General features: G+C 44.4%; 1 protein-coding gene across 2 annotated transcripts in view; it reads right to left on the minus strand.

Moving 5' to 3' along the window:
* The window catches only part of Ptprm (protein tyrosine phosphatase receptor type M), a 669,075-nt gene that overhangs the window by 397,073 nt on the left and 253,330 nt on the right, over window positions 1–18,672 (minus strand). For both annotated transcript variants that reach the window (XM_050166205.1, XM_050166204.1), the window contains exon 4: window positions 2,699–2,777. In XM_050166205.1, coding sequence (XP_050022162.1) covers window positions 2,699–2,777 — 79 coding nt within the window. The remainder of the gene's footprint in view (window positions 1–2,698; window positions 2,778–18,672) is intronic.

Below are 18,672 nucleotides of genomic sequence, written 5' to 3' on the forward strand. Positions count from 1 at the left end.
TGGCTGCAGGTTCTCTCATCTGTACCCACTGAAGCACGTGTCCCTGCAGACAGCTAGCTCTAAGAAACCGGAAGGCAGGACATATCAGGGTGCTCAGCACTCAGGACAGGTGCAAAACTTTTGGGTTATCTCCTGTCCTCCTTTTACATGGTGACTCAGAAGCCATGAAGATACACGTTAGCAGACCCCGGGGGCACGTCTCAAAGTTGCAGCCTTGGGTACAAGGACTTGGCTAAGTTCCAGGTCTAATAATCATATTCTGTTTTCTGAACTTGCCCAGATGTTTCACCTAGTTATAGCCTCGTTCACTTTTTTTTTATTTTATCTTTTCAGGAAAAAAAAAAAGTGGGAAGATTCTCTGTGAATCCCCCCCACTACCCCATCTTGCAGATACAGAAGAAAAGGTCAATGTGACATGTGACCAAAATAATGGCAGTTCGGGTCATGAATGAGATGCTGCACATGGGGCCAGCTTTAGAGGACCGGAAGAAGACATCCGAGAGAGTAGAGGCCTCCCGTAGATGAAAATGAGGCAACTGTGTCGTGCTACCTCTGTGGGATAATGACCGCACAGGTGGCCCCTATAGCTACAGCGGACGGTCTAATCATCGATTCTAATTCAGGCAACTGAAGAAAATGCTGAGCTCTCCTTGCGAGTGCGTGCATTTGAATACTGTGGATCTAACCATTCTTTCATGGGTTTGGACAGGGGGCATCCGCAGAGACCCAGGAAATGTAGCAACTTGCCAAGTTCTTTGCATGCCAGGCATTCTAAAAATAAAGTAGGCTGCCATCGCTCAGATGGCCGAAAATGTAAACTCTGAAAGTATCACTCTTGAGAAAGGATACAGGGGAAGTCAAATGTTCATGCATCATTGGTGGGATGCAAAGTTATAGTATCAGTCTTGGGAAAGGATACGGGGAATATAAAATATCCACACACCATTGGTGGGGTGCAAACTTAAAATATCAGTCTTGGAAAAGGATACAGGGGAAATAAAATGTTCACGCACCATTGGTGGGATGTAAACTTACACTATCATCAGTCTTGAGAAAGGATACAGGGGAAATAAAATATCCACACACCATTGGTGGGGTGCAAATTGATTCAGATACGTCTCTCAGCAATTTGGGAGCAACTGATAAATCTAACACCGCGTCTCCCCACATTCCAGGGACTTGGCTTCTTAGACAGATACACATATTTTTCTCACAGACACACACACAAGCTGGACCACAATAATAATTTTAATAAACAAAAGCAGAGGAGGAGGCGTCACCAAATGTTCAAAAGTAAGTACAAGTTGTGCTATGTTCCTATGGCTGAATGCTAAGGATTCAGCTTAAAAATGTAAGTGGAAAGAGGAAGAAAACCCAAATAAGACTACATGAACAGAAACAATTAGGAACAAAGGAGCCTTTACAGAGTATATACCATGGTCTCTCTCTGCCATATTTACTATTACAAAGCCTTTACATTGTACTTGTTATTGTAAGTAGCAAAGAAATGATTCAAAGACTCAGGAGGATGCAAAGACCTCCTATTAGGGCATCCATGGATTCTGGGTTCTGTGTACCAACTGTCAGTGGGCATTATGGAACAGAAACACAGAAAAATGTAGACAAATGAATACCACTTATTAGAATATATGGAAGGCAAAACTAACAGTGTTGCTATACATACTACTTATGAGAAACATAGTTCACACATGTACAAACACACCTACACACATGCATTCACACATATACACATACACCCACACATATACATATATGTATGTACACATGCATATTCATACATACACATGCATACAGATATACATACACATAAGCCCACATGAAAGCAATATACATACACGTGTGGGGGGGTGTACACATATACATATACACATATAGGTTGTTTTTTGTGTTTCACTACCCTGCATAGTAGATTCCTTAAAAAAAAATCCAGGCCTGGATCCCATAACAATGGGAATACTACCCCTACTTTCCTCAATTACATCAATTGATTGAAGGGAGTAGGCATTTGACCCATCCTGAACGATCCTGTCCAGGTTTTGTACCTAAGGCAAGGACAGAAGGGTTCAAGAGCAGCGGAGAAGTTCCAGATCCTGGACAAACAGCCACATCCCAAGGGCCAAGAGGAGGATATATAGCCAGCTCCTTTGCCACGGTGGGACCTGAGGTCTGCTTACTTGGCCTCAGCAACATCTCAGCTTTCTATAAAGGTCCTTTCTCCCATACTGAACATTTGTAAAGTACAAATTTGTAAAGAGAAGGGACAGGCAAATTTGGCGCTGACAGATGGCCAAGGAAGGGACTTTATATTCGGTAGGTACTAAGTCTATTGGGTCCATACTGTTTGGAACTGTGTGACAAAAACTTGGGAACAGGGATAGAAACATCCTTGATTTGGGAATGGAACATGCCAACCTGCCACATTTAATTCTGTGCTAATCTTGAAAATAGAAATCCAAATGTCCCTCACACCTGCTTTGCATTTTCAGAGCTATCAAAGTATCTGCATTTGCACACCAACTTCACACAGCGGGGCATCCACAGCTGGACCCGCATCCAGAGCCTGCCACGAAACTCTTGGCAGGACAGCGTCTCTCTGGGTTTCCTCCCGTCTTTTGGTCTATGGTGTAAATGTGTCCCAGTGATTGAACCCCAACATTTAAAAAACAAAGTTACTTACTGCATGGATGTCCTAACACCTTCACTTCATCAATAGCAAGGTAGCCTTGGTGTCCAGAGGTTACCACTTCAAAAATCACCTGGAAAATTAAGAGAGATTTGACACATGATTAATAAGAACTCAGAGAGGGAAACTGGAGTTCAACCTGAAGGTCAGAAATGCAAAACAGCCACCCATTGGCTCCTACCTCTACCTCAGTCCAAAAAGGCGATCCTGCCTCCAGGAGTCTCAGAATGAGACTGAGGGCTGACTCCTCCCATTTTATAATCCCCTCTAGGGGTGGGATTAAAGGTGTGCACCACTGAAATTAAAGGCACCACCCAATTTCTATGGCAACTAGTGTGAGTACTGGGATTAAAGGTGTGTGTCACCACTGCCTGGTCTGTAAGGCTGACCAGTGGGGCTGTTTTACTCTCAAATCTTCAGGCAAGTTTTATTTATTAACACACAAATGAAATGCCAACACAGAGATTAATGTTACCCACTCATTTCTGTAAAGATTTTAGCAAGAGTCTCCTTTATTATGAGGAATAAGTGTTCACTCATCTCTCCATTTACTTTACCCAACAACTGAAAAGGAGTTGGTGGCTAACACCTGCCTACCAGTGTTCCACGGCTCTAAACCTCAAGTACAAGTAAGGCTGAACCTGGTCTAGTCCAAGGAGGCAAAAGGGCAGAAGCAAGGTTGGGCAGCACCTGCCTAAGGAATCACCTATGCGGTGATGCGAACCCAAGGGTGAGGATGGATATGGGAAGAAAGCACTTTGGAGTCATTCTGAAGAGTGGAGTAAAATACCAAGGTCTTAAAGAAATCAGAAAAGTGAAATAATGCTATGTAAACTGTCACACAAAATAATAAAGTTTTCCTATCGTGATACCCATTCCCCCACACACATATTGTGATATCTTTATTGAGAGGCAACGTTAAGATCGGAAGTTCTTTAAAAAACATTTCTGAAAGTGACTGACCAGAATGAGACATTTGGGATTCTAGGTTTTTACGCTTCAGAGGAGGATGAATCAGGGGGAGGGCTAAGGAAGAGGTGAGATGAGGGGGAGGGCTAAGGAAGAGGTGGAATGAGGGGGGGTGATGTAGGTGGGTCTTCTTTCTATGTGTTGCTTTCATTGGTTAATTAATAAAGAAACTGCTTGGCCTGATAGGTCAGAACATAGGTGGGTGGAGTAGACAGAACAGAATGCTGGGAGGAAGAAGGCAGTGAGGAGACGCCATAGCTCTCCTCTCAGAGATGGATGCAGGCTAGAATCTTTCCCGGTAAGCCACCACCTCGTGGTGCTACACAGATTATTAGAAATGGGTTAATCAAGATGTGAGAATTAGCCAATAAGAGGCTAGAACGAATGGGCCAGGCAGTGTTTAAATGAATACAATTTGTGTGTTGTTATTTAGGGGCATGAGCTAGCCAGGTGGCGGGAACGTAGCCTGCTGCTCCTTCTACAGGGGAGGACTAAGGAAGAGGGGGGATGAGGGAAGGAGTGAGAGGAGAAATGAAGGGTAAGAGCTTGTTTTAGGCGAGCCACACTATGCGAGAATTATGAAAAATTTAGAAAACCATGGGAAAACAAACTTGAAGAACAAGAGTAGTAGAGGAAGAGAAAAGCAAAGATAAAAGAGAAAGAAAGAAGGAAGGCATGCAGGACAGGAGAAATCAAAGTAGCAGCTCCCCTTAAGAAAAGTGTAGAACACTTAGGATGGCTAAGGGCGATGCCCTAGATTGATGACTTTAGCACCCCTTTATGCCTGCACGTGTTTTGCGAGGGTATTTCTTGAGTGGGATAAGTAATTGGGACATTGACGCTAAACGTGGGTGGCATAATCTCCCAGGCTGGGGGTCCAGATGGAGGACAGGGGAAGCAGGAAGTTTGGTAGGCAGGCACCCCCTTCTCAGCTTCTTGGCTGCCACAGTGGCAGCTGCTGCGTTCTACTTATCCTCACCGCAGTGAGGTGACAAGAGAAGTCGTCAGGAAACATGGTCACCTCTCTTCTATGTCTATGTTGTCTATGGTAAACATCTTTTACTGTGTAGCTAACAGAACCTAGCACCACTAGATGGGCTATCGACCATATATGCCCGGACCCAGCACACCATAGACCGCTACTCTGCAATGAAAAAGCACTAAATATTGTCATAATCAATAGCACAAATGAATCTTCAGGGAATTGTGCTGAATTTTTTTAAAAAGGGCAACTTTACAAGATTACACCCCACCTTATTTTATGAATGAAATATTCTGAATTGTCAAAATTTAGGAATTGAAGCCAGACTAATGGGTGCCAGGACTAAGAGATGGGGAGAGGGCACAGGAGTAGGGTGGGCAGTCTTTGAAAAGGGCAACCTAAGTCATCTCTGTTAGTTTCTCTAACAGCATTTTGTGTGTGTGTGTGTGTGTGTGTGTGTGTGTGTGTGTGTGTGTGTGTGCAGGAATACATGCATACATGCAGCAACATGCAACTTTTAGAACTAAACATTTCAACATGCCAATACCCAATTATGATATCATACCACAATTGGCAAATTATTCCCGCTTTGGGAAACAGGACGACCTTCACTGGTTTTCACTGTTGTGTGTCACACTGATCACAAAGCAGTTTGGTTTTAAAAGTAGTTACGTAACTATCTAAGGAGACGTTACAAGCACCATGCAGGTACCACTCCACAAACATCAGTTTATATATAGCATAATCCATACTCTATTACATGAATTTTTAATTAAAAATATTAATAAATAGAACCATATTTTCCAGAACTGTATTTCCACAGAATGAGTCGTCTGGATATGATGTATCTGTCTGAAGCAGGCGTTGAGTCGGAGTCGCAGTAATCCTCAACTCCATCTGTTTCCACACCTTATGTTGTCATCCTTGCACACTGAGCAAAATCTTGGATCCTAAGACAGCTTTGTTTGTGTTTATGCAAAACCAGAGACAGCAACCCACAGAACCCCAGATGGAAATGCTAAAAGCAGGGGTCCAGACTGCAAGCACAAAACCCAGAAACCTAGGCTCGCAGCTCTGCACCAGAAAGCCCTGATAATAAAACATAACCCACTCGGGGGAAGAGAGGGGCCCTGCAGAAGGGCAGAGATGAAATAAAACTCTGTCCTGTTCACGAGTTTAATATGTTGTTTTCCACTGATGAGCCAACAGAAAAGAAGAACTGCCTAGATATTCCTGCGGTGGGACCCGGATAATTTATTTCTCTCTGTCTGAGTTCTGTAAGAGGATGAACGAGGGACAAAAAGATGGATGTCAGAAGCAGGCATAAGAAAATAATTTTGAGGCCCTAAAAGCAGTTCTGGCTAAGAGTGGCCAGCTGCAGCACCAGAAGTGAAACAAGGGGCTGTAGAGAGAACAGCCAGGGGGCTCGGGGAAGTGGCACCCGCGCACTCCAGCCAGGGAAACCGGCGGGATAACTGCACACTCTCCCTGTCCCTCTGCTCCTCCAGTGCAATCTTCCAGTCTCATCCCCAGTCTCCTCACTCTGTGCCCCATTCCCCGGGGACTAAGCAGGTCCGGATGGAACACTTCATGTTCCTACAGCGGGTAACCGCCCCTCAGTCTGTCCCCCACCCAACCTAGCTCACCCTCAGTTCTAAGTGTCAGATCGCCACACCTAGAGTCATATTTCATCTGAATCCCCTGGTGCCACAACCTATAAAAAGCCCAGAAGAATTTCCTACCAAGAAATACACAACCACACTTCCTTAAGAACCAGAGCAGGCAACAGAAACCAAGAAACAAAACACCCACCCAGTGAAGATAAGCCCAGATAGCTACACCTAGAATCACAATCCTGCCAAGCCCAGGTGTGTAAATGCCAGTGAACAAACACAGCAACAGCCAGGACAATATGTCTCCACTAGAGCCCAGCAACCTTGCCACAGCCCCAACCCATAATATAGAGTTCATTGTTAAATATTGTGGATATTTTAAAGATTCCCAATATATAATTCCAGGTTGCTTTTTGTAAAGACTATGGAATACCAAAGTAACCCAGGCTGTTGCCAAGACTGTAAGTTGCTTTCCATAAACTGACAATACCCATGAGTTGAACGTGAAAAAGTTGATTTGGGTCTACATGGAGCCTTAACCCATACATGCTAGCATCTTCAGTACAGAAAAGTTCTCTACCAAAAGGGAAATGTGAAGACCAACCCGGCCACAAAGCCCTTGGATCTCCAATGAAATCCTACCTGCAAGACACACTAGTGACACAAGCTGTGGGAGTAACCAACCAAAATCTAATTTGACTTAAGGTCTACTCCATAAAATGGAACCTGTATCCACACTGCTTGGGTGACCACGAACCTGAGAACAGATAGCCCGGGGATCTAGGGAAAAACCAAAGACTACTGCTATAAAAATATTTTAAGTAGGATGAAGGTTCTATGATATTAATTAAGGTAGTCATTAATCTGACTACAGGGCAAGGCCAGTTCGGGAACCCTCTCCATTACTGCCTAGGGTCTTAGCTGGGGTCATCCTTGTGGATTCCTGGGAATTTCCCTAATGGCTCCCTCATTCAAGGCATCTCTTTCCTTGTTCTCCCTCTCTGTCCTTCCCCCATCTTGACCATCCCATTCCTTCATGTTCCTCCTTCCCCTTCCCTTCCTCCTCCCCTTCTACCCCCCCCCCTTCAGCAATTGATGGAAGCAGATGCAGAGATCCACAGCAAGCACTGGGCTAAGCTCCTAAAGGGACGAGGGGAGGATTTGATCTGCAGTCATGGGCGGCATGTTGGCGTTTACCAAACACAAATGAATACATTGAAAACATCCTGTTAGCCGGGCTTGGCTTTCTTCAGGGTACTTTTAACCAAGACTTTTTAAAGAAAGCCTAGTTTAAACTTTTATTGATCGACTAAGCAGCTGAAACACTCCTACAGCCCAGGCATCTTTTTGTATTCACTATGTAGTTTTCCAAAGCCAACCGTGATGAGTACCAACCGGTCTACCACTTGGGGACCAGTAGCTTGACTCAGAAAGCTTGGATAATTTTTCTAAAGTCACACAATATTTAGCACGACTCGTATGCAACTTGAAGCTATTTTCCCTCCAAGTATAGATTCTTGTCACACGTTAGTAAAATATCAGGTATACGCAGATCTATAACATGTAGTATATAGTATAGGGAATATGAGTATTGTGGGGTTTCCTTACTGCAGTGTTCTTGACTATGAAGGATGGGATACGGGGACAAGGATATGAGCTATGTGGGAGGGCTTTTAAGCCACAGATTAAGATTTTGTTTGACACCTGGAGACATGAAAGGGGGCGGCTGACAAAGAGGATGCTTGGGGGGGGGGCTCTGACTAGCTTGTTTATATGAACATCATTCAAGAGGTAAAGGTCCATTAGGAGACAGCCCAGGAAGCAGAAGGGATTCTCAACTAGACCTACGGGTCTGTCCAGCACCTGTTACCACGGATGTGTGGGAGGCAGAATGAGGAAGTGAACCCCATGTTTCGTAAGACCTGGTGGGCAGGGTGAATCCCTTTGCATCCTGTGGTTTTCAGGGGCGACTTCCACAGTGCGGAGGTTTAGAGTCGTGTTCCAGCACACCTGACACATGACATACTTTTAACGACATAAAATCTTAAGCAAGAAATGGCAACAAATGCCAGAGGTCAAATCTGCCCTCCCACCTTTTTTCTACTTTGTTCGTTAAGCAAGCTCAGGATCGTTTTATAGCTTTCAATAGCGGGAGGAAAAAAAATCAAAAACACTATCAGAATCTGTGCGACGGAGAAGAAGGATATGAAATTCCAATTTCCACGTCGTCAATAAAGTTTTATTGGACCGCAGCCATGTTCAACGCATTTACATTTTGGCTGCGGCTATTCCCAGACAACCACCAGAGAACCGACTAGTTGCCACAGAGACCGTGTGGGCCGCACAGCCTGAAATATTTACTCTCTGCTTTCAGAGCCTTTTCCTGCTTGGCTTTCCCGCACACTGCCATCCCTCTGGTTAACAAGAAAGCACATGTCAAAAGCAATACTTTGTCACAGCTGAATACAATATGCCTGCCGCCCTAGTAATGGCAAGCAGCAACCCCACTCCGCTGCTTTTGCTTCTGTTGCGTTAAGTGTTATTTAAAAAGCCCACCATGGCTTGGAATATCATAACCAAGGTTCTAAGACATATAATTGCAACCTGTCAAAACTAAACAATAAATGCTAATTATATTATAGAACACCCCCACCCTGGCATGCTGTACAAAGTAAAACAAAGTCCAATGCACAAGTCAAAATTTTCTCGATACAAAAAGAACTACTGAGAAAATGTAATACTTAAACATTAATGTCTCAGCTTCATTCCTGTTTCCTGCTGAACTGCCTACCATCAGGGAGTTTGGAGCACACACTACTGTCTGCTTGCTGCTCTAGTTCTATTCTATGCCTACAGAGTGATGAATCACCCTGTCCAAAACCAGCTCCGGGGAGCAAAGAGTTTATTTCAACTTATACTTGCATGCCACAACACATCACTGAGGCAGGACAGGAACTTGAAGCAGACATGTCTTAGGGTTACTATGGCTATGATATTACTCTATGACCAAAAGCAAGTTGGGGAGGAAAGGGTTTATTTGGCTGATATATCCTGAATCACAGCCTGATGAGAAAAAGCTGGAACTCAAACCAGACAGGGACCTGGAGGCAGGAGCTGAGGCAAAGGCTGTGGATGGGTGCTGCTGACTAGCTTGCTCTGCCTGCTTTCTTCTAGAAACCCAGGACCACCAGCCCAGGGACAGCGCCACCCACAATGGGATGGGCCCTGCCCCATTAATAACTAATTCAGAGAATGCCCGACACGTTTGTCTAAAACCTGATTTAACAGAGGCGTTTTCTTAAGTGAAGTCACCTCCTCTAAAATGGCTCCAGCTTGTGAATAGTTGACAAGACTACTGCTTGGCTCCTTCCTGCAGGCTCCTGCTTAGCTAGCTTTCTCTGCAGTCTAGGAGTCCTTGCCCAGGGATGGAACCAACCACGGTGCTGGCCCCTCCTCTATCAGTTAACAATGAAGATAATCCTCCACAGACATGCCCACAAACCAAGGTGTTTAACAGTATTTCTCCTTAATAGATGCTTCCTCTCAGCTGACTGCTGGCTGCGCCAAACTGAAAACTAAAGATAACTAAGACATTGTGTTTTTAACAAAACACACATTTGATGTGTAAATGTGTGTCTTAGTTTGGGTCTTTGTGGCTGCGAGAAAAACACCATGACCTAATGCAATTTGGGGAAGGGTTTATTTGGCTTCCACAACCCAGTCATACCCTATCAGTGAAGGAGGCCATTGCAGAAACTTCTGGCAGGAATCGAGAGGCAGGAACTAAAGCAGAGAGCACGAAAAAATGCTGGTTACAGGCTCACTTCCCATGGCTTGCTCAGCTTGATTTTTTATACAACCTAGGACAACCTAGCTCCAGGATTCCCCCAACTCCACTTCCCCAGGGACAGAATTACAAGAACACACCACTACACTAAGTTTTTTATTTGGGTTTTGGGGAATCTAAATTTGTGGCAAGAAAGTTACAGTCAGACATTTTTTCCAGTGCCCCCCCCATCTGTTTTTTTTTAAAAAAATAGAAAGCCATTACCCTCTAGCCCCATCTACACTGTGATTATATGACAGAATCAGAGCCATCCTTATTGCAGAATAACTTTATTGCAGTATTTAATTTTACATCTTCTTTGTTTCTTGGGATTGGCTTAATGGAAAATACAATCCAGCTTTATTACTTAGCAATTCTTGGCGCAGTAAATCTGCAACCTCCCTAAATTTCTATGTAACCCTCAGTTTAATCCTTGCAACATTTTAACGGTCATTTGTGGAGATGCAGAAAGTAGCAAAGATCTGAACTGCCCAATACACAAGAGTCCTAACTAAGGTCAAGCAAGGCAATACTCTGTCTCTTTCAAGCTTTCATATGGTTAGAAAAAAAAATAAAGTCTCCTTATAATGGCCTTAGTCTTTCGCAGTTGGGATATCTGTATTAGTGGTTTCGCATTTTAAAATGGCCCCAAATATAGTTTGGAATGCTGTCAGCAACTAATCTTAAGCATAAGAGGCTCTTGATGGGACCTATAGGGGAAGCATTTGTGCTAAATAAGGTTTTCCCAGGCAAGAGGAGCTGTGCTGTTATAAGTTCAGCACAATACAAATGAACTCAGTGAGGTCACGAATTGAGGGCTGGCCAAACACAATGTGACCCAGAGGTTTAACTACAAAAGCAATGGTACAGTGCAGGAAGCCTCCCGCATCCTTTGGTTCCATAGCCACAAACTCAATTGAGGACGGGAAATATCTTAATACAAACACAGGTCTGTATGAGACACGCGCCGACTTATGATGCTATCTTTGTTCCACACGAAATTGGGCACGTTCAGGGTGGTATGACGCAAGGCTGCTCTCGTTACACCAATAACAGCAAAGCATCTATTTATATAACATGGCACTGTGATAGTAGTGATTATGAGTAATCCAGACAGAATTTAAGGATTCAGATCCCAGGAGGATATGCCTGGGTTACATGCAAATATGCTAACTATGCTAAAGAAAGAACTTGAGCCTTCACGGATCTGAGTACAGGCAAAGGGGATGCATGTGGTCAGTGCTCCAGACCCAGTCCCACAAGGGAGATGACTGTATGACTGCAGAACCTCACTACTACACAGACTGAGAATTCCCTGTAGTAGTGTTTGGGTTACTTTAGATCCCTGCATCTTTTCATCAGATTCTTCCTGATGGTTCAGATATCTACAACCGGGGGACCGATTCAATATTCACTAATTCTCTCCACTAACATCTCAGCAGACGGATACTGCTTTCCCCACAGTAGACTTTGGGGACAGTCATTTGCTGCCAGATCGGCTGGGTCACTGGGTGTGCTCTCCTTTGCCCCCCAGATGCCTTTCTGGCATTAATTACCCTGTGCATGGGGGGGGGGTGGCAACCCCTCCTCTGTGTGAAGCCTGCCAAAGAAGAAGGGAGCTATCTAACACTGTAGCATCCTTATCCTCCCTGCTTCAGTACGGAGCAAAGTCAGCCCCCTCCCTGCTGCCCCATGCCCATGTGTGTGAGCAAAGACAGGGGTTTGCTCACCCACGCCAAGGGCCATGTTCAGGTGCAAACCGCCTGCCAACTCCCTAGACACCCAGCTGAAGAGTGTGTCTGTCTTCACGTCCTTGCTGGTTTTAACTTAGATCAAACCCAAAGGCAGGTCCTACCCATTTTCTGTAAGTTTTTATTCTGCATTGCCAGATGAATTAAGAAAAGACATGTAAGGGCTGGAGAGATGGCTCAGTAGTTAGGAGTGGGGTCTGTTCTTGCAGAGGACTTGAATTTAGTTCCTAGTCAGTATCGAGAAGCTCACAAATGCCTGTGACTTCAGTTCGAGGCATCTGGCATGTCTGACCCCCATGGCCACCAACACTTCTGTGCACACTCACATACTCACTCACACACACTCTCTCACACACACAATTTAAAAATAAACCTTAAAAAAAAATAGAGAAGTCGAAACACAAATCATGAAGCATCCCTGGAACGTAACAAAACCAAAGAAAGCTTTCACACTAAGAACTATGAGCAGGCTGCTTTAGCGCAATGCAAGAGTCTTGCTGAGCACCCACAAACCCCTTGGTTCCATATTCATTACAGAAAAGGGGTGAGGGTAATTCTTTATCTAGGCGTGGTGGCACACATCAGTAATCCCAGCATTACGAGAGTAAGGCGCCTCGGTTTTATTATAATATCCACTTTCAAGCAATAACAGTAGCAAAATATAAAAAAAGAAAGACAAAGGAGGAAAATTCTTCAGTGCTCATTTCTGTTGGGGCAGCATCTGAAAAATATAATGTTTTGTTATATAAAGACACTCACAGGACAGCAACAGGTCAATGGAATTAATTATTGGTGCTCTGGGATGCTCTTTATCCATTTCAGCTATGATTGCCAGGCTGGAGTAAGGCAATCATGGTATCACTCATGCCAGGCAAGTGCTAGACCCCTAAGCTGTACCTAAGTGAGTGTGCGCGCATATTGTGTGGTTACGCAATGATACCTTTCCCTTTAGAAGACTATGATATGATCGCAGTTCATCTCCTTCTTATATACAGCAGGATACAAGAAAATTAAACTACAAAACAAAACAAAGGCAGGAAATTACAAGAGACAGCTCTGATAAGCAAGCAAGCAGCAGCAGCAGCCACCCGAGGTGTGAGAGTGCCCACAACAGCAGAGGTGCCTGTCTTTGATGTCAAATACAAGTCGAGAATGAGATTTAGAGACGTGGCAAATTGTTAAAAAAAAAAAAATCAAGAGACACGGTGTGAAGATTAAAAGACCATCACACAAATTACAAAACCTCTGGAATGCAGGTCCAAGGCAATAATAAAGTGAGAGCCTCCTGGGCCCCCACTGGGTTTTTAAACCACACTGTTCATCTTGTACAAGAGCAGAAGGCTGGGTCTGGAGCACATGCGCAGACACACGCCCCGTGCTGGAAGGACAGTTCCGCCTCACTGTCACACCAGATTCTTCAGGTTGTCCCAGAGGCAGAACGTGATTTAATTGTCCTGCACTTAGATCAAGGGCCACAGGCGCCGGGATTATGTGAGCGGAGGAGGCGTGGGCCGGGTTTCAATTCCGCATCTCCCCAGCATGCTTCAGGGAACAGACTCATGCGAGGCTCTGGAAAAAGTCACAGCTGATGCCAGACTCCAGCTGCGCCCACTCCTGCCCTGTCCTCTCCTGGAGTCTCAGAAACACACCTGGATCCTAGCTAGCCTATACAAGACTCAGCTCACCTTGACTAAACCTCGCTGACCAGCCAATGTCTTCTACAGCTGTTAGAGGAGCAGAAGACAGTTCTGGAAACCCCTTCTCTAGGTAGCAACTGCGTCCAGGCTTCTGGGCTCTTCGAAATTTGGGAGAAAAATGTGTGGGTGGATGGCAGACACGGTATAGAAACCCAGGCGGCTGTGCAGGGAATAATAGTTGACGCTAAACGTGAAGGGGTGCGTAAGATCAAACCATTCTGATTCCCTCAACTCCTCATTTACCAGCAAAGCTGGCAGCTGGCAAAGGGGAAAGCTTGGTTTAGCCTCCCCAGCTTACAGACTCCTTTGTGTCCTTCCTACAAAAGAATTGGAAGTAGAGCCTAGACATTCACTCCTAATCTCCTCCCAGGGCCATCAGCACACCTAAGAAACCTGAGTCAATGGGGGGGATGCCAGAGAATCATCACCCTCCTATTTGATGGCCCAGCCCCACTTTTTCCTGTTTATAGATGGAGCTCCCAATCCCTTTCAGGGAGGGGCAGGCCAGGAACGGGTTCCCAGGCTACCTGTGGGGTTTTCTCTTTACAAAGCTTACGCGAAACATCCTGCCTTCTGGACCTTTGATTGAAGAAAGTGTCACCTTTTTTAGAAGCAAGTCAGAGTCCAGAGGCCCTGGGGCTGTGAGCATGATTAGGAAGAACTCAGAGCAATCGATTGGTACTCTCTGGCTGCTGGGGCTATCTGAAAGGTGGGGGGAGGAGAGGAAGGCGGGGAGGCACAATCAAAGAGGGAACTGTTTCTTTTTATCAGGACAATGAAGCCAAGGAGGTGGATATGAAAGGAGAATATTCTTCAAATGGCATGAAGTCAATGTCTAAATCTGGGGAAGCAGGTGCACCCAAGGCAGGGAGGAGCCTGCACTTCCCCACAGCCTCTGAGCCCCAGCAGGGCAGCTCTGAGGAGCAACAATTAGACCAAACATTAATTAAGGAATTAAGTATGTATTAATCACCAAATACTTGACAATTTGTGTTTTAAGGAGCCACAATTAAACTGCAATTAGCCGTATTCCATGCAGGTTACCATTGTAAGTGTACCTGCACGGTAGTCTCTCATAATTAGTAAGGGCCACACAAAAGGACTGCAGAAGAGGGATTAACTCTGAGAAAACATGTTTCAAAACTCTAACTGTCCACCAAAGGCCATGGTAGACAGTAATTTCCATGCCTGCCTTACCAAAGTGAGTTTTCTTTAACTACCTATTCTGATATTAAATAGGAAGTCTGTAGAAGGAGCTGCAGGCTGCAGGCTGCGTTCCTGCCACCCGGCTCCTGGCTGCCTGGCTAGCTTATGCCCTGAAATAACAACACACAAACTGTATTCATATAAACACTGCTTGGCCCATTTCTATTAATGTGCGCTTACCAGGAAGATTCTAGCCTACATCCATCCTGGGTCGGAGCTTCATCGTGTCTGCCCTGGAGAGGAGAGCGGCATGGCGTCTGCGCTCACTTCCTCTTCCTCCCAGCATTATGTTCTGTTTACTCCACCCACCTATGTTCTAACCTATCAGGCCAAGCAGTTTCTTTATTGATTAACCAATGACCTTCCTCCATCAGAAGTCCTTTGGAGCAGTTCATTTCCCCATCTAAATTCATATTTACTGCAGGCTGGGGGTACAGCTTGCTGGGAAAGTTCACGGTTAGCGTGGCACACCAGATCCTGGTCCACAGCAGCACAACTCAAACATACAAAACACTAGTCCTCATGTGACTGGTGTCCAAACTATCCGAGAAACTATCAATGAATACACCTTAATACTAATTTCACAACTACTATATAAATCTATGCTCTGGATAGACGTTGCAGCTCCTGTTAGAAAGCAGACATGTGTTGAGGGAGAACTCACTCCTGTCTCCTTGGCAGAGGCTCTCACGGGTCCTGTCTCCTTTAAATACTTAGGTCTCCAGGTTTGGGCCCAGAAATAACAGCTGAGAATACATCATTTGGATATTGTTTCTCATACACTGAGTCTCCCCAAGGAAATATGATATGCATATATAATAACACAGCTTCTTAAGTATTTTCAAATTAGAGCGATTAGTCATCACAAATCAAGGTTCATATCTTCCGTCTAGGACAAGACTCTATATAGAGAAAACTGAATGAGATTTTTCATCCAAAGCAGATGAACCCACCTCCATGATTCATATTTTTATGTAGTGATATTTCATTTGTATTTTTATAAATAAAGCTTGCCTGAAGATCAGAGGGTAAAACAGCCACACTGGTCAGCCTTCCAGAACAGGCAGTGGTGTCACACACCTTTAATCCCAGTAGACACACTAGTTTGCCATAGAAACTGGGCAATAGTGGTACACGCATTTAATCACAGCACTAGAGAGGAATATAAAATGGGAGGAGACAGCTCTCACTCACAGTTTCATTCTGAAATTCCCAGAGGCAGAATTGCCGTTTAGGACTGAGGTAGAGATAAGAGCCATTGACTGGCTGTTTTGCTTTTCTGACCTTCAGGTTGAACCCCAATATCTGTCTTTGGGTTTTTTACTAATCCTGCTACATTTGTAAGAGCACTGAAAGACAACCACCATCTGTCCTATGTGTGCTGGCCCATAGCTCACGGAAGTCCCGCCTCTGGCTACACTGACCACAGTTGACCTGCCTTTTCTCCGGCTCCCTTCCACTTTGGATGACACCTTGGGTGAGGAAGTGGGAAGGAAGCTATGCCGGGTGGTGGTTTCCCTTTATTCCATCTCTGTCAATACAGCTGACTCTCTTGCAAGTAGACAAGATAATGCAAATCTCGGCGGTGGCTTTAAGGCTGATGGCTCCTTGTTTACTTATGTTTCCTGCGGAGTTCTCCTGTATCATCTGGGACGTGCTATTTATTAAATAGTATATGTTGGTATTAGGGCACTGGCTTTGGGTGCTTGCTGCCCCTCGGCAGAAAAGGGGCCAACTATGAGGGAGGGGTAGCTCCACTTTATGCCTTTGAGATGCCAAATGCCAGGGTATCAAAGAATTGCTGGAAAGCCGTCAGTTCGAAGGATGACACGATTCTTAATGATGCAGCCAGTGAACCGGTGAACCGCTAATGTCCAAAGTACTAGCATCAGAAGGCAGGGGGCCCTTTGTGAAAGGAATCAGGTTGCGAGGATGGTGTTCCCGTAATGGAGTTAGTGCCCTTGGAGGAAAGGCCTCTGGCCAGGGATTCCCACACTTCCGCAAATCAGTGTGTTGTGTTTAGGCCACCCAGGCGATGGCTTTGTGTTACTGCGGCTCAGTGGGGTACAGAAGCCATGGTCTGCACAAACCCTAAGCTATGAGAACCACGCTCTGATCCTCGTGGGTAAATCGCACACTCTTTAATAATGTGAGAGAGGGAGAATGGAGATCCTTGCAGTTTGGCTTGGGTCCCTAATTGGGAAGGCAAAGCATTTTTGCAGTAGCTGCTCAAGAAATAATGCACTGAAAATGACCGTAGCCTGATAAATAGAACCATCCTACTGCAGTGTCATTGAGTAATCCCTTTGATAAGCCTGGCATGCTAAGATTGGTCAAGATTAAGCCATTCATTGAATATGCACCAGTTCTTTAACAAGGTATAAAAAAAGACAAAACAGAAATCCTAACCTTGATTGCGGCCAACATCATACCAAACCATGATGAAAGGTCTTATAATAAAAACTGGCTCTATGATTTAGGAGGGCAGAGCTCTGACCAAAGTGAAGGACATTAGGACAAAGACAGGCAGGACAAACCCTGAGGCAGCGCAGTACGTCCCAGTGTTCTGAGTTGGGGGATGAGCCTGGAGTATGCTCCACAGGAAGGAGAAAAAATAACCAAGAAAGATTTCCCTGCCCTGAGAGGGTCCCACCCCCATGCTTCAATACACAGAGATATTAGCCATCCATATGAGGACACCCTGCACCCTTGCCCAGCCAACCCACTGCCTTGGCTTGCTGTTTAAACCCTGAAGGGAGGAAACCCTGCCCCCAAAATTCACATTTGAAAATTACATTGCTAACTGGTCACTAGTACATTTCTATCAAAATAAGGTACTCATTAAATAGAATTATTTTCCTTGAGGAAAAACTAGTCTTTTATGAGGAAAAACAACACAAATGGAGAAAATTTATGACATGATAATGCAAAAAAAGGGAAAAATCACTTTGCTATCCTATTAGTTAGGGAGATAACACATTTTATGCATTTGTTTTATAACACATTTGGTCTTTATCAGATATTTCTAATATAAGCGTGAAATTAAATACATTGCTTTATACTTATTAATTGTCTAACAGAAGTTTAAGTATATCACTAAATAATCTATAACTTTTCTATTTTAGAAAATTTTGTGTATATGAGTGCTTTGTCTGCATGCATGCCTATGTACCACAAGAGGTTAGAAGAATGTGTCAGATCTCTTGGAGCTGGGTGAAGAATGGCTGGTATGGATATCACAGGCTCAGGTCTTTTGCAAGAGCAGCTGTTGTCTGCTGAGCCATCGCTCCAGACCATAATATTATTCCCATTGGCTCCTAAACAAACTTTTGTGTTGAGGTAGCAGAAATTAACAAACCCCCTATTACTGGAAACAATACTACTTCTGATTTTACTACTGTATATATTCTTGTTCTTATGGCTAATTGTTCGCAATCAGTCTCCATTATGTCTTTAGGGGAAATTCTTAACAGGAGATAAATCTAGGTGCAATAAATTTAAAAACCATTAAAACTTATGGCCAAAGTACAATCTAAAAAAGAGTCGAATCAGGTACCTGTGGAGTAAGAGTGCTTTCTCCACGTTTTAATTTCCACTCAACAAACATTTATCATTCCTTAAATAACAGACATTATTTCAGGTACTGGGGCATAAGGATGAGTTGGACAAGGAATTTATAACCAACCCATTCATTACCAGTGTCAGCTGTGGGTAGCAAAGCTGGGCTTGAAGTATCCTGACTATTAAACCTTAACACACTGACTGATAGACTGTCAAACACTGCTTGCGGCAGTTTGAATAAGAATGGCCCCAATAGGTTCATGTGTTTGAAATCCTTAACCCTCATCAGCAGAACTCTTTGGTAAGGATAGGAAGGTGTGGCCTTATTGGAGGAGATGTGTCAGTAGGGGCAAGCTTTGAGGT

The sequence above is a fragment of the Alexandromys fortis genome, unplaced genomic scaffold (genome assembly GCF_014885135.2).
Source record: "Alexandromys fortis isolate MF-2015 unplaced genomic scaffold, M_Fortis_MF-2015_v1.1 scaffold_143, whole genome shotgun sequence".
Classification (NCBI taxonomy): Eukaryota; Metazoa; Chordata; class Mammalia; order Rodentia; family Cricetidae; genus Alexandromys; species Alexandromys fortis.